A 15929-nucleotide genomic window follows, 5' to 3' on the forward strand; every position below is an offset into this window, starting at 1 on the left:
GGAGCTCTGACTCTTGAAAGCTTACACTCCGAAAATCTTGTTGGTCTCTAAGGTGCCAAGTGGACAAAAATCCAACATTCCCCAGGGTATAAGCGTTTGTGACTCAAAGCTCACTTCATCAGAGAGCAGAACCACAAGTGACAAAAGGCACAGATTGGACACTTGTCAGCTTCCCTCAAGTTTTGATGGGAAATGTAGGCACCTTAGTCTTGCAGCTTGGCTCTCTGACTGCTGTCCAATGGACTGTTCAACTGTCACTTGTCCAGCATTCCGCCAAGCTGCCTACATTTCCCATCAAAACTTGAGGGAAGCAGACAAGTGTCCAATCTGTGCCTTTTGTCACTTGTGGTTCTGCTCAGAAGCTAGTGCTCTGAAACCACCACCAACAGCCAGTAGGAACAGCTCCCTTCCCTCCCCTAAGCGGCAGCCTTTTAAATACTTGGAGAGTGATCATGTCTCCCCTCAACTTCCTCTTCTCCAAACTGAACATTCTTAGATCCCTCAGTCTTTCCTCATACGGCTTGGTCTCCAGGCAAGACCAACTCAGACTGTGTTATATTAATTACTGAGAATCAGAAGCCAGCTGAGTAGCTATCCTTGCTGAGACGTAAGTGCTTTAAAGGAAGAATGCATTAATAAACTTCGACTTTGCTACCTGCCAAGCAGGTGGGCGACCACTCAGTTATGGCCTCACCAAGATCCACAAGCATCTGCATGGTACAGAACCGGTTTTGCTCACAGATAGTCCCGGGTTCAACCTACAGCATTTCTCCTTAAAAGATCTCTGATAACACATGTTGGAGGAGACTTTTCTCAGCCAGAGTGGACAAATGGAGCAAGACAGTCCAATGGGCATACATGGTCAGAAGACCTGAGTAGCACTGGTATATTTAAACAAACGCGCACACATGTGTATACACACACTGATAAAACTGCAATTTTTTTTATTTCAGCATGGGGAAAAAATAGATTTCCTTCCACTAGAGGGCATCAGTCTCGACCAAACAAAACATCTTCCCTGTTTGACAAAAGACAGTCCAACAGTACCTTCTTGAATTGAGAAGATTTGCTGTTGAGTGTTGCCGCAGTACTCGAAATGCAAGATCGAGAAAGATCCGCTTCCAGGGGAGTTGACGCCCCTAACCAGGAGCAAGTTCCTTTGATTTAAATGTGAGCATTACGTGATGATGAGCCACCTTGTAATGATGGGCGCAAGCTCAGTTCAAACACTGCTCGGTCTTACTGACGTTTTGAAAACGGAGAAAGAACAGCCAAGGAGGGGCCTGCCATAGCAACATTTTTTGGTCAGCTCTAGGCTCGAATTTTGCAGAGGCCCGCTTTGACGGATTTTTCATGCCCCGGAATTATGCCTCACTGTCCCATGAGCAGAGAAAAGGGGACGTTGATTTCAGTCCCAAGACCCAGAGGATTTAACAGAATTTGCTTCCCACGAAGCAACGTAACAACATATACCCTCCTTTGAAGTGCAGACAAACTCACCCCCTTTTGGGATAGGTTGGAAGTTATTTTCTTTTATACTTCACCTTTCCCACTGGGACTCAAGGCCGATTAGAGGTATGATTAAAAACTTGCAGTCAATCAGTAAAACTTCCAGTTTAAAATAATGATGAGAAACTCACTCAGAGTGAATTCCCCATGCCTCTCCCAACAGCCTGTCTTGTAGGTTTGGGGTTTTCTTTCCTATTGGCATCTGCCAGGCTTACCCAACAAAAATACTTAAAACTAATTCTCTCTATTGACAACTAAAAAGAGAGACTCTTCTGCCCCAACTACTGGCCAGTTTATGAATGCATAATGACGTGGTAAATTTTCCCAGGACTCTACCACTTTCTGCAGGAGGGAAAAATCCCACCCTTGAAGGATCCCTTAGGAATGTGTGCGACTGAAAGTAGCAAGTGAGAAGCAGAGGTGTTTTGACCATTGCCTTCCTCTGCAGAGTCTTCCTTGGTGGTCCCTCATCCAAGTATTAATCCTACTTAGCTTCTGCGATGTGATGAAATCAGGCTATACCATGCTGCCTTCCCACCAAAACATCCCTTAGAGAAAAAAAATTAATTAAGCTGCTCCTAGAAAACTACCTGGATAGCCCAGGTGAGCCTGATCTCGTCAGAACTCAGAAGCTAAGCAGGATCAGCCTTGATTAGTAATTGGATGGGAGACCTTCGAGGAAGACTAGGGTTGCACAGGCAGGCAATGGCAAACCACCTCTGTCAGTCTCCTGCCTTGAAAACTACCAAAAAACTACAAATCAAGGTGAAATGTTCAGCTTAGCCTCATCTCTTATATCCTATTTTTCTGAGACTAAGGAAGTGTCTCCCCTTCACCCTGGAGGCATGGGAGTATTCCAACGTGCAACCTCCTTGTCCTCTTATCAGATTAAAGGGGTATAGTCCAAAGACAATTTTACCACGTGCCCTGGCACTTGGTTAGTAAAGACAGAAAAGCAAATGGATTAAAATCCCTCTACATCCTTCTCTTCAGCCACGGCTCACTCTTCTTTCTAGGCATCCAAGTCCTCAGACCCCACCCCCCATAACACTAAAACCATAAAACTTTCCCAGAGTCAGAACCTTAGGCTCTGGGAAACATCAACAGCTTCAAGAGCAGAAGCTGGGATTTCACACACTGGGTCACGAAACTGAGATTTCAATCTGTTCCCCTTCTTGTTTCATTGCCCAGGGACTCCACTAGAACTTGGCATCTGAAGTCACCTGGCACCTTCCAATCCGGGCAGTATCAGGACCAGTCTCTTCTTGGAGAAGGAATGAGCCGGTAGAATTCTTGATGGCTTACAGGCAGCACTGAGATAAAAACCAAGCCGGCTGGATTAAAAAAAAAAAAACATAATCCCCCCTCCCCCCGCAAAAGTTTCTCTTTGTATTTTTCAAGGGATGGCTTCTCTTTAAATCTGCTCAGTCTAGCACAAGTCTTGGAGGGTTCCTGTCTCCTTCATACTGGAAAGGAAGAAACATCTTTGAAGAGTCAAAAAACCAGACCAGGATGGAGATGCCCTTGAGTCACCTGCCTGAAAGTATTTCTCTGCCCACAGCCTATAATTAACAACAACTAAGCATCTCGGTTCGCATCAACTGGCAAGATCTCTCTTCTTTTTAAGGGGGTGGTCTGCTCTGGGAATAGAAGTCGCTGTTCTCCTGTGACTGCTGGAAATACTCATCCCCAAGGAAAAAAAGGGGGCCATTGTAAAAATACTGAGGCCTGTTAAAAAAGGGAAAGGTATAGAGGGGTGGAAGTACTACATGACCTATGGATCATCCTGTGGAGATGTTCAGGAATTCCCTTCTGCGTGGATTCTCTGGTGACTAATGAGGTTTGAGCTCTGAGTGAAACTTTTCCCGCAGTCCAAACACCGGTATGGTTTCTCCCCTGTGTGTGTCCTCTCATGTGCTACAAGGCTGGAGCTCCCCCGGAAACTCTTCCCACAAACTGAGCACTGGAACGGTTTCTCGCCTGTGTGGATCCTCTGGTGGGTTATGAGGTGAGACTTGTAGCTGAAGCTTCTCTCACACACAGGACACTGGAAAGGCTTCTCTCCAGTGTGGATTCTCCTATGTGCGCTAAGGCGAGAGCTCACGCTGAAGCTTTTCCCACACTCGGTGCAGTGGTATGGCTTTTCACCAGTGTGGATCCTCTCGTGGCTCACAACCTCTGAACTGCGCAAGAAACTCTTCCCACAGTATGAACACTTGTAAGGCTTTTCACCAGTATGAGCTCTCTCATGCGCAAGGAGATCTGAGCTCTCGCTGAATGTTTTCCCACAGTCCAAACAGACAAATGGTCTCTCTCCAGTGTGGCTTCTCTGATGTTTCCGAAGGCGAGAGCTCACACTGAAGGTTTTCCCACATTCTGAACATTCATACGGCTTTTCTCCTGTATGGATTCTCTGGTGGCTATTGAGGTATGAACTCTGGCTGAAGCTCTTCCCACACTCCAGGCATTTGTACGGCTTTTCTCCCGTGTGGATTCGGTGATGGGTAATGAGGTTTGATATGTCACTGAAGCTTTTTTCACACACTGAGCATTGGTATGGCTTGTCGCCAGTGTGGATTCTCTGGTGGCTAACCAGACCTGAATTGCGTCGGAAGCTTTTGCTACAGTATAAGCATTTGTACGGTTTTTCTCCCGTGTGGGTTCGCTCATGAGCTATCAGACCAGACTTCACACTGAAGCTCTTGGCGCAGTGGGAACATTTGTACGGTTTCTCTCCCGTGTGGGTTCTCCTATGGGCAATGAGACTCGAGCTCACACTGAAGCTCCTTCCACACTCGGAGCACGTGTATGGTTTCTCTCCCGTGTGGGTTCTCTCATGGACTATGAGGCGGGATCGAAGGCTGAAGGCCTTGCCACAGACCAAACATTTGTGAACTTTCTCTCCAGTGTGTTCTGAACCTTGGCTCAGATTTCCCTTATAGACTATGATCTTCACAGGTATTTCACCTTCCTGAGCTTCCTTCTCAGTAGAAGCTTCATGAAGGTCTTCGTAGTCCCCCACCAATGGAATGGATTTGCGCACCCTCTTCCGTGGTGGCTTTCCCTGTAGCTTCTGGGGACTCTGATCATTGGCTGCATCTCCCTCTTCACACAACAGGGGAAATGTCTCGACGCCATCCTCGGTTGTCTCAAGCGGCTCCTCGGTTTCAGTCTTCTCTGGGTGAGGAATCCTCACATCATTTTCACTTGTGTGTGAACCATCTGAGAGCATAAGAAGAGCACAGTCAGAAGAACCCTGGGGGAGAGTAGACCAAAGGCCCACCTACTCTACCTTCCTGCAACCTATAGTTAGTTGACATTGATTAAAAATATTTATAGAAAAGAGTCCAGTAGCACCTTTAAGACTAACCAACTTTACTGTAGCATAAGCTTTCGAGAACCACAGTTCTCTTCATCAGATGCATGGAGGGCGAGAAGAAACTGGTCAGATATATAGGTGGAGAGGGGAGGGGGGGAGTAGATAATGGGATCCGTTTGCTTCTGATAATGAAATCAGTTACTTCTGATAATGAGATAACCATTCACAGTCTCTAATTTGACTCAGTCAGGCTTGGATTGAATAGAGACTATGAATGGTCCACTGATTGCGTCTACTCCCCCCTCCCCTCTCCACCTCTGTATCTGACCAGTTTCTTCTTACCCTCCATGCATCTGATGAAGAGAACTGTGATTCTCGAAAGCTTATGCTACAGTAAAGTTGGTTAGTCTTAAAGGTACTACTGGACTCTCTTCTATTTTGCTACTGCAGACTAACATGGCTAACTCCTCCGGATCTATAAAAATATTTATATATCCCCCTCTCCCCACCACAAGACTGAGGCAATTCACAACCACCGAAACCGGTAGAAAGCCAGCCCCAAACAACTGTGCCACTGAAAACACAAACACTAGCCAGTTCAACCAGGAAATCTAAAAGCGATTTTTTAAAAAAACAGCAGCATGTAGTGCAATGGGGGGGGGGGGGGACTATCATGTGGGGGGGAGTCACTTGTAGAGTTTTTCAGTCTGGAAGATCCAAATGTGGCACCAGGCCCAGAAGGAAGGAAAAAGTATTCTATAGCTAGGGCTATCACTGAAAAGTACCTGACCCTTTTATCCCTCATATCTGTCCCTTTTATACTCTGCTTCCTGCTTTCACTCCCCCCACAAAGTCCCCCATTTGGAAGCGGGCTTGTGAAATTTTAATGGGGCAGCTAAATAAGTTTTCCAATGGACCCTGCCCTTCCCTATGTCTAGCAGAGAAAAAATATATGGAAAATCAGCAAAAAGCATTCATGTATTCTTATGACACATAACTTACGCAGGATTATGCCTCTCTGAGGCACGTCATTTACCTTGGCACAGAATTTTGATTCATTCCTTCAAGTGCAAGCAGGGCAGAGCCCTCAAGACAAATGGAGCCCTTACCCAAAGAGTTGCCGTCATCAAGAACACTCTCTTCTTTGACCTCCAAGGACATCTGCTTCTGGTCAGGGTCCAGTGGAAGCCCATCTGCTTTTGGGGAGGCCATGCCCTCCACCTCAAACAGTTTGGCTGCCTAAAAGAGCAGGGATCGGGGAATGAGAGAATCAGTTCTTCCCTTGAACTCATACTGGGCAACCTTCAATGTGGCTCGGAATCACATCTAGCAACCACAATGGGACAGTAATAAAAGCTCAGTTTCCTTCCACACCTCACCCTAAACTGCAGCATTCACGGTCAAATGCTGAAAGAGCTTCATACCTGCTACCTGGCTGTAATCCTACAACAGCCTTGTGAGATAGGTCAGTTGCTGGCCCCATAGATCAGAGAGAGAGAGAGAGAGAGAAGCTGTCCTCCAGTTACTTAGCAAAGGCGAGATTGGACCCAGGGGCAGTTTTGGTTCATCATTCAAGCCTCATAATCCCTTGCGTCACACCAGCTCTCTCTCTAGAGCACCACTTGTATTTTCTGCTGACCTTTAAGGAAGAAATCAAGCAGGTGGTACCTGAAGTATGCTCTGACCTGGATAGCCCTGGTGAGCCTGATCCCATCAGATCTCAGAAGCTAAGCAGGGTAGGCTTTGATTAGTAATTGGATGGCAGACCTCCAACGAAGACCAGGGTTATAGAGGTAGGCAATGGCAAACCACTTCTGATAGTCTCTTGCCAGGGAAACCCCACCAGAGGTCACCATAAGTCAGCTATGATTTGAGGGCACTCGCCGCCACCACCTGAAGTATGTGCTTTCCAGTTCACCAGAACCAGTAAGAAGAATTTGGGGAAGGTAGAATGCCTCAGAAACACGAGGCAAAACTACCCAATTTGCCTTCAACTGACTCCATTTAGCTCCAAAGTTCGAAGTGATTTCTAGCCACTCTTCCACAAAGGGATCTTTAGTCTCACTGCTTTATGGAGAGATCACAGACACTTGTTGGACTTGCCTTTCCCTATGGATTTTAATACTTTTATTGACTTTTCTTGGAGTAACTTGAAGCCATCTAACACTCAGTGGAGGCTTTCACAGAGCTTACCACTATGTTATGAGTCATTCTCCCTTCCCCAAATCCTTTTTATACACGTATTTTGTTAACATCAGCTTGAAGAAGAGTTCTGGTGAACTGGGAAAGAATGTAGACTGTTCTGTTTCACTGGGTTGGTCCTAGTAAGAGGCATTACATAGATAGTGTTCCTGGTTTTCAGATTTTAGTTTTTGACAGACACTGCTTGAAACAACTTCCTCCATCTTTAAAATCTCCCCCCCTCCCTTCTATAACAACTCAGGGACAACCCTGGCCTACTTTACAGGAATGCTGTAAGCTGTCAAGCTGGGTTTTTGTTTGCTGCTATTGAACTTAACCTCCTAGAAAATTGATACCCATAAATAGAATTTTGCCCTGTATTTATTAAATGACCCAAGAGAGACAGGAAGTCACAAGGCATAAACAATGCAGGAGAGCATGTCATTTCCTGTCCCTACCGCCCTCTCCCATGGGATTGCTCATTCGCAAAGGTTCCTACCTGCTGTGTTGGCGTCTCAGCCTGTTGCTGCCTCAGCAGGAATTCCTCTGCCAAGGTCACCGCCTGGGCACAAGTCTCTGGGCAGCCATCTTTGACGAAGCTCTGGAGTTCTGGTGACAAGATGGCTAGGAACTGCTCCAGGATCAACAGTTCCAGGATCTGCTCCTTGGTGTGTCTCTCTGGCTTCAGCCACCGATGGCAAAGGAACCAGAGGCGGCTACAAGCCTCGCGGGGCCCATCTGCCTCCTTGTACTGGAAGCGTCGGAAGTGCTGCCGTTGGACTTCCGTGCTGATGGCATCCACCCGCAAGATGGCCGCCTTCACCTTGTCATAGTCTCCCACATCCCTGTCCTCCAACCGAGCTTCTTCTTTGAGGCCCGGCATGAGCTGGGCTACCCAATTTTCAGGCTGGGTGCTAATCTCCTTCTCAGCGGAGAGTGGAAATATATCATCCCAACAGGGGGTACCTGGTAACTGAGGGTCCTTGGGTTCCGAGTGAGAGATCTCCACTGATCTTGCAGCGTCTTTCAACTGGGTATCTTCACAGGCCGGGGGCTCTTCTCTTTTAACCTGGGCAATGTGATTGCTCATTTTGGTGCCCTCAAAAATGTCTCCAGAGACCCATGGGCTCTGGACTGCCATCTTCTCCACTGCCTGGTCTGTGGAAAAATATTCCTGGAGACTCGGGAGGACGGTCTCCTCCTCCTCTTTAGAGGCCATCTTGTCTCCTCAAATCAAGGAGGGCTTCAGGCTTGCTCAGTTCTCTTTGCTCACCTTTTGCCCCTGGCCACTTCAGTCCCTCACTGACCAATGTTGCCCAGGGGTCGGGGAGAAGAAGAGGCTTAACACCAGCTTTTAATATTCGCCTCACAGGTGATCTATGTACAAAAGCCTAATTAAAAAAAAAGAAGATATTTGTTCACTTAAAACATTTTGATGCCACCTTCCCTTCAAGAAGATCCAGCTGATGTAAATGTCTGTATTACTGTAATTGTTTAAAGGCGATGCACACAATTTTAAAGATTGCTTTAAGTCACTGCAACCACTTTTTGAAAAACTGGAGGGCACACAGGGGTATTTACACGCTGGCTGGATCGATCCACCTGTTCTTAACGCCCCAGCACGGATTGCTTGCACAACAGGACAGACTGAGGTGCGGAAGGGTTCTGGAGGGTTGCTGCCCTACAATCAAGAGTATTGAAATGGATAAAGCTCTTTCCCTCAGCGGACAGTCTGATGAAATTTGGAACTCGTAGTTAACTATGTCCCTACGGTATCAGAGAATGGGCACCTATCAAGTACTGTGGCAGAGTGGAGATTTGAACTTGCGTCTCCCAGGCTGCGGGTCAATGCCCTAACCACTACACCATACAGGATCCTGCTGAGACAGCTACAAGAAGCTTGAGAGAAGTGCTACCCTGAGGATTGTTGCTAAGGCCCCCTGCAACAGGACGTATCTGCTGTGCTTTGTTTCGTGGCCAATAGCGACTATCTGGAAATGTATAATTTGCAAAGATAAATGAGCTAACCGTTAAGAACTCCATCTGTAACAGCGCAAGAATGCACAGGGGACATATTTCCTTTAGCATGGGGGAGGGGGGAGTATGCACAGATCCAGGTAGGGCCAATGCAGCCAGGATTCCTTGATGTGGCCATTTTATCCCCCCTCCCATGGGAAAAATTTAAGTCCAGGCTTAAGGAGGGGAGGCAAAGTTATACAAAGCTGCTTCCCAGCATAATCCTAAACAGAGTTACACCCTTCTTAACCTGCTTCAGTTGCCTCTTTATATACATTATTTTTAAAATACTTCTTATTCAAACCTTCCCACCCACTCTGAATCCTTGAGGGTGGTTTTAGTATTTATATATAAACGAACAAACTGGTCATCATTCATTATGATGTGTGCACGTGGGGGGGGATTTGTACCTTGCTTTGGGATCGTTACGGCCTAACCAGACATTATGGCATCCGTGAATCTGTCGTGGCAACCCACCACTATATGGGAGCTGGGAGCTCCTGGTGGCAGCTCCTTTTAAAAGCGCTGCCCAATTTGGCCGAGGACCACAGCGTGGGGAGAAGGGGCCCCCCGTGTTCCCCTGGGGCATTTTCTTGAGCTGAAATGGTGTAGGCTAGGCAATATGGAGCCCCTCTGATGGGGCAAACAATGTTTCCGGACACCATATCAGCTCAGAAAAAAAGGCACAGGGGGAGGCAGGAGTCTCTTTCCCCTGCCGCAGTCCCAAGCCAAATTGGGCTCCTGCAGTGCTGTTAAATGAATTCCACAAGGAACTCTCAGCTCCAATATGGCAGCGAGACTCCATGATGGACTCACTCCAAGGTGGACTCTGACTAGATGCCATAACATCTAGTCAGGCCCTCACTACTCTTGAAAGACTCCTATTTATACCCAATCTTGGCCCTCTCCCCCGCAACCCCCTGTAATCTTCCTCGGAAGAATCCAGTTTGGTGTGGTGGTTAAGAGTGCGGGATCCTGATCTGGAGAGCCAGGTTTGATTCCTCAATCCTCCACTTGAAGCCAGCTGGGTGACTTTGGGTCAGTCACAGCTTCTAGGAGCTCTCCCAGCCCCACCCACCTCACAGGCTTCCTTCCCACCCATGCCCCCCCCCGGAAATAATAGTAGCCAGTTATGTCTCTGGATGCTACTTAGTTACATGGGAGAAAACAAAGGGATTGCCCCTGGGGTGGGGGCTAGCCTTGCTCTCTGGGCCTGGCGACACCACCCAGAACCAGAGTACATGGCATGGGGGCAGGTATACACACTGCAGACATCTCGCATCATTAACACACCCACCCACCTTCCCCACAAGTGTTCTGGACACCCTCACATATTAACAACTAAACGGGCTCCCTGCCAGTTGCTGAGAATCAATTCTGCTCCTCGATGCGCAGGGGCCTCCTGATCCTGGGTTAGGAGGCTTGGCGGATGGACTGACAGCCATTTTTTATTTAGGACATCTCTAAAATTCCAGCCAACTGTTAAAGAAGCCACAATAACCAAACCAGGGGTATTTATTTTATTTTAAATATTTATATACCTATCTTTCTCCCGGGGCGGAAAACAATCTCATCTACCTATTTATATCTCCTCTATCCAGATGGGAAGAGAAATATCCAACCCGCAAGAATTCTTTTGCATTTTGAGGGAAGTAGATAACACTTCTGGCCTTTTCACCCAAAATACTTGTCCTAAAACCTGTTTTCACCTAACTATGAGAAGTGGTGGGGATTCAAAACCACTGAAATCAACTGTGGGATATTTTTGGAAGGATGGCGCAGAGCTCAGCTGGATTTTTGGGTGCTGCTGTGTTTAAACACAGTTCCTCCCAACAAATACACAAAAGTTACATTTAAGGTTTCCTCTTAAAATCATACAGCTCAGACCTGTACAGTGATTTTTTAAAAAAGATACAGGACCAGTCTCCTCAACTTTCAGAATAAATAAAAACATCATGATCCCGCCAAAGAAAACCAAAGTGTTTTTTTAATCCTAACACATTAAGACAAAGTGACCAATTTTTAAAGATTTTTTTAATGAAGAAAAATTCAGAAATTAAATAATATTTCATGAAACCTTGCATAAAGGTACTGTGCTGATCACTTTAATACTTTGGCAAGGTCAGAACTGCATGGACTCATGAAAGAGAACAGCCAAGGCTGGCTCTATCCAAGTCCGGAAAGAAAGAATTCCTCCTCTCCAGTCCTAATAATGGACTTTTTTCTTTGCAAGAAGAGACTACCAAAGGAACCATCTAGTTCAGCATCCCGTTTCCCACACGGCCAGCCAGGAGCCTTTAGGGAAGCCCACAAATGCGGCATGAGAGAAAAAAACCCTTTAGCCTGCAGATGCACCCTCACAATACAGTGCTCAGATAGAGTGGCCCTGACCAGGGAAGCTTCATTTAAGCCCCCACGGCTCATAGCCACTGGCTGAGAGCACCCATGTCCTATAGCTACTTCCTGAGTTTGCAACGGAGAGATTACTTATTTTTATTTACTTATTTCAATTTATAGTCTACCCCTCCTCAAACGGGGGGTGGGGGCATGTTGGACAAGCAATAGATCGGTTACAGCAGACGATCCGTAGTAGAAGAGCAGGATTCGGATCTAGTAGCGCCTTAGAGACCAAGTGCAAGCAGAAAGAGATCAAAAAGAACCTTGCTGAATGGATATTTCTATTAAGAGTTCTAGGTGGTCTCTAAGGTGTTACTGGACCCGAAGCAGACAATATATTCGTGTGAAGAACCGTGGGAAAAAACATTATATATAAATATATAAACAGAAAAATTGTAGTATGCAGGCAGGGATAAATGCCTCAAGGCTGGGTTTGTTTGTTTTTTGCAATTTCTCTCCCTCCTTTATTTAAAAAAACTATTATTATTATTATTGCATCTGCATCATCACCACCACCCCATTAATCGATATCTCACCTTTGAAAAACGAGTCCTCCAGGACTTCTGCAATGCAAAACCTTATTGCTCGGATGCCAGTTCAATAACCAAGCCTTCTTCCACCCACCGCCGCCTCTTTCTCTCTCCCCCCCCCCCCAAACAGGAAGGAACTCACTAACAGTCTGACCCCCCCATGCAGTTCCTCCCACGAGCTCTCTAGCAACCTTAAACTCTATCGTTTTAACCCTTCATGCGCCCCACGAAACTGCAACCGATAAACTCAAAGCGGTACGAGCAAGGGGAAAATAGACGGCACTTTACATTTATTTGTTGCCCAAGATTTTTGTCGGCCCACGCCCATTTTGTCGAATGCGTGAGCCAGCAAGATTTTTGTACGGGGGGGGGGGGAGAAGCATGTAAATAGTCGGTGAAAAGGCCTTGATTGCGATATTGACTTCGAGTTAGTGTAACTCTTTAGGACTGCACAGTTTTCAAGTAGGCAGCTGAGTTGGTCTGCGGTAGAAAACAAGATTTGAATCTAGGGGCACCTTAGAGACCAATATGATTTTCAGGGCGTAAGCTTTCAAGAGTCAAAGTTCTCTTCTTCAGATAGGACTGCAGTAACACAATGCAATCCTATGAAGATTTACACTGTATTAAGAAACCCATTGATGCAACTTTGCAGAGGAATTGCACTATGAATTACTTACAGTGAAATCCCAAGGAGCCAGAGGAGTTAGCTGTGTTAGTCTGTAGTTGCAAAATAGTAAAGAGACCAGTAGTTCTTTTAAGACTAACCAACTTTATTGTACCATAAGCTTTCGAGAACCACGGCATTGCATCTGACCAGGAGAGCTGAGGCTACTGGACTCTACTATCCTAAGGAGTGTTACTCCAGTCTAAGCCCATTGAAATCAATGGACTTAAACGAGTAATTCTGCTTAGGATTTCACTGTTAGAGGGCTACAGCCTGGGAATTGCCCTGCAATAAATCTGCTCACCTGTAAAATGTCGCAAGACTCTCTGTTATCTAAAAGGGCAATTAAATTGAGTAAGAAAACCACTCCCATGTCCTAGTCAAGCCCAAGATGATTAATGTCCTAGCTGCATATGAAACTCAACAGCTCCGGGCTAGGATTTTCCTCCTAAGTGAAGGGCAGCTTTTATATCTACTACTGAATGTCCAAGGCAGAAATCCTGCAGGTCCAAAGGGGACATGGTTGGGGCAGGGAGCCGTCAGTCATTGACCTGCATTTTTAACAATAATCAGGTCTGTTTAATTTAATTTAATTTTAATTTATTACATTTATATTCCACCCTCCCTGCATCAGCGGGCTCAGGGCAGATAACAACAATTCAACATATTAAATATCACTAAAAGCTTTAAAAACTCTACATCTAATCATTAAAATTACATTAAAAGTCTCCACTTTGTCCTGCTAGGCTAAAGAATCCATGGCCTTTGGCTTTTGCCCTGTTGTGCCTGCTGGAAGGGCCAAGATCCTGTGGTGCTGCACACATTTCATATGTACAATGTATCCTAGATCAGTTTACAACTCAAGGGGGCAAGTCTGTAGAGGTCTCTTTGGGAAGGCGCGTGTTCTCTGCTAGTGTTTCCAACCTCCACGAGGGAGCTGTAGTTCTCCTGGAATTATAGCTTATCTCCAGAATACAGAGATCAGTTTTCCTGGAGAAAATGGCAGCTTTGGAAGGCAGACTCTACAGTATACCATAAAGTCTAGGAGAAAGACTAGTCTTGGAGTGATACAAGCCACTGAGCTCCCTCCCCTTCCCAAGCTCTGCCTTTCCTAGACACCACCCTGAAATCTCCAGGATTTGCCCAAGATGGAGTCGGCAACCCTCTCTCCAAGAACTTTGGTGAGCTAGATGGATCCAAGTCTTACTATCTATCAGTCTGCTATATTTCCATCTCAACCTTTTCTGTAATGAGATCCAGGCGGAGAATATGGTTCTCCTTTCCAGACTTTATCCACACAACAACCCTGTGAGGTAGGTGAGGCTGAGAGAAAGCAACTGTCTTGAGATCACCCAATGAACTTCACAGCTGGGTAGGGAACAGACCTCAGACTGGAATTGACTTTTGGGATTCTGGAGACACACCTAGGATTGCATTCATGCTCTGATTTTGGACTGGATTGGGCTTTTGGATTCTGAACTCTCCCCTGGCTTTGAACTAGTGTGTTTACTGTGGACTGGAGTGGGACTACTCTGCTTGGGCTAGCCCAGCCCACAACACTGCCATTCTGTGATGCTACCTGTTTTCTTTTGTGAGCTCAGCACCCTCTGCATGTTCAGCGCCTGTTATCGAAGATTCCTTGAGGATAAAGTTTAGAGGGCCTTCTAAATGGAGGGCTTCATCTGACTCCATCAAGCTCTCTATATTTTGGCAGCTCAGGCAGTTCTCACACATAGCAACGGGCGTTCCCTCTGGGAATGATGTCGGCTGCTTTGGGTTCCCCATTTGTGAGAAAAGGAGGTTATAAATGAAATAAATCAATAGCCAGCCAGGTAGATGCTTCAAGAAGCCCACGAGAAGGCAAGAAAGGTACCGCCCCTCCTCAATTTGCCTTTCAGCATGTAGAATTCAAAGAAATGCACTCTGAGACTTCTTCACTAGCTATCCTAGTAAACTGTGATTTGACCTCATTATTTTCAAGATTTTTTTAAGCTTCATTTATACCCCACCTTTCTTTCCGGTGGGGACCCAGAGTGGCTTATATCATTCCCCTCTCCTCCGTTTCCCTCACAATAACCCTGAGAGGTCGAGAGTACATGACTGGCCCAAGTTCGCCCAACAAGCTTCCATGGCAGATAGAGGAATCGGACCTGGACTCTCCCAGATCCTGGTCTATCACGAAGGACTGGGCTTGCTGGATCACACACCTAGCCCAGTATCCTATTTCCAATCGTGGTCAGCAAACTGACTCTGGGTTCAGGGGAAGGAGTGGGCAGATTCCTCATTTTGCAGAAGTCCTTCACATGCAACCTCTAGGCTGGGAGGTTCCATTTTCAGGCAAACTGCCCTTGATTGGATTAAGATCATCCAATCTTGTTTTTGAAAGAATAGCCAATACCATGTCCTGTGAAGGCAAGCGCCATAAGGTAATTAAACGTTGGCTGAAAGACATCAGATTCTAGCATGACCCACTTCAAGGATCTCACCTAACCCACCGGGACCCCAAATCACAGTTCTTGTGTCCTAAAGAGTCTGAGGTAGAACTAGTTTGTGCGTGGCTCCCGGCTTCTTGGTTGGACAAGCTGCTCCCAGCAACAGCACAAACCATTTATACACATAAGGTTGCCAGCTCTGGGATGGGAAATTCCTAGAGATTTGGGAGTGCAGCCTGGAGGAAGTGGGGTTTGGGGAGGGGAGGGCTCAGCAAGTTATAATGCCAAAGTCATTTCTGTAATCTGGAGATAGTATTCTGGAAGATCTCTAGGCCCCACCTGTAGGTTGGGCAAGCCTATAATGCGCATAAAAGGCCAGATCAGTAGACGACTCCAGAAATACGGCTCATCCACTAAACAAGACTTGAAAGGTACAGGTGGGTTTGTGTACCCTAAAACCAAGGGTCTTCAACCTTTTTTAGATCCAGGACTTCCTGAACAATGAACTGCAAGCCGACTGCAGGAAACCCTATGACATCAGATCCACATGACAGGAAGGAGGTGGGGCAGAATTACATCTTTGTCGGTGTCAAGACCAGGACCATAGATCAACAAACTCAGAGAGGGAAAATACAAGCCAAGTGCCAGGAGTACCACCACAGGAAGCATCAGAACCATGGAGGAACACACATTAGCAGCGTGTCCTTCCTAAAAGCTATGGACAAAAATGGAAGCTGTCGAAGGCTTTCACGGCCAGAGAACGATGGTTGTTGTGGGTTTTCCGGGCTGTATAGCCGTGGTCTTGGCATTGTAGTTCCTGACGTTTCACCAGCAGCTGTGGCTGGCATCTTCAGAGGTGTAGCATCAAAAGACAGATCTCT

The 15929-nt window shown here is 46.4% G+C and overlaps 1 protein-coding gene across 1 annotated transcript in view; it reads right to left on the reverse strand.

The window, feature by feature from the left end:
* Positions 1-943: 943 nt before the first annotated feature.
* Positions 944-15929, reverse strand: part of LOC129328664 (zinc finger protein 721-like) — a 68240-nt gene continuing 53254 nt past the window's right edge. Inside the window, exons 6-7 of the mRNA XM_054977878.1 lie at positions 3835-4417; positions 944-3750 (exon numbers count right to left, since the gene is read on the reverse strand). Of these exons, the coding sequence (XP_054833853.1) occupies positions 3308-3750; positions 3835-4417 (1026 nt within the window). The 3' untranslated portion in view covers positions 944-3307. The remainder of the gene's footprint in view (positions 3751-3834; positions 4418-15929) is intronic.

This window comes from Eublepharis macularius, chromosome 4, assembly GCF_028583425.1.
Source record: "Eublepharis macularius isolate TG4126 chromosome 4, MPM_Emac_v1.0, whole genome shotgun sequence".
NCBI lineage: Eukaryota > Metazoa > Chordata > Lepidosauria > Squamata > Eublepharidae > Eublepharis > Eublepharis macularius.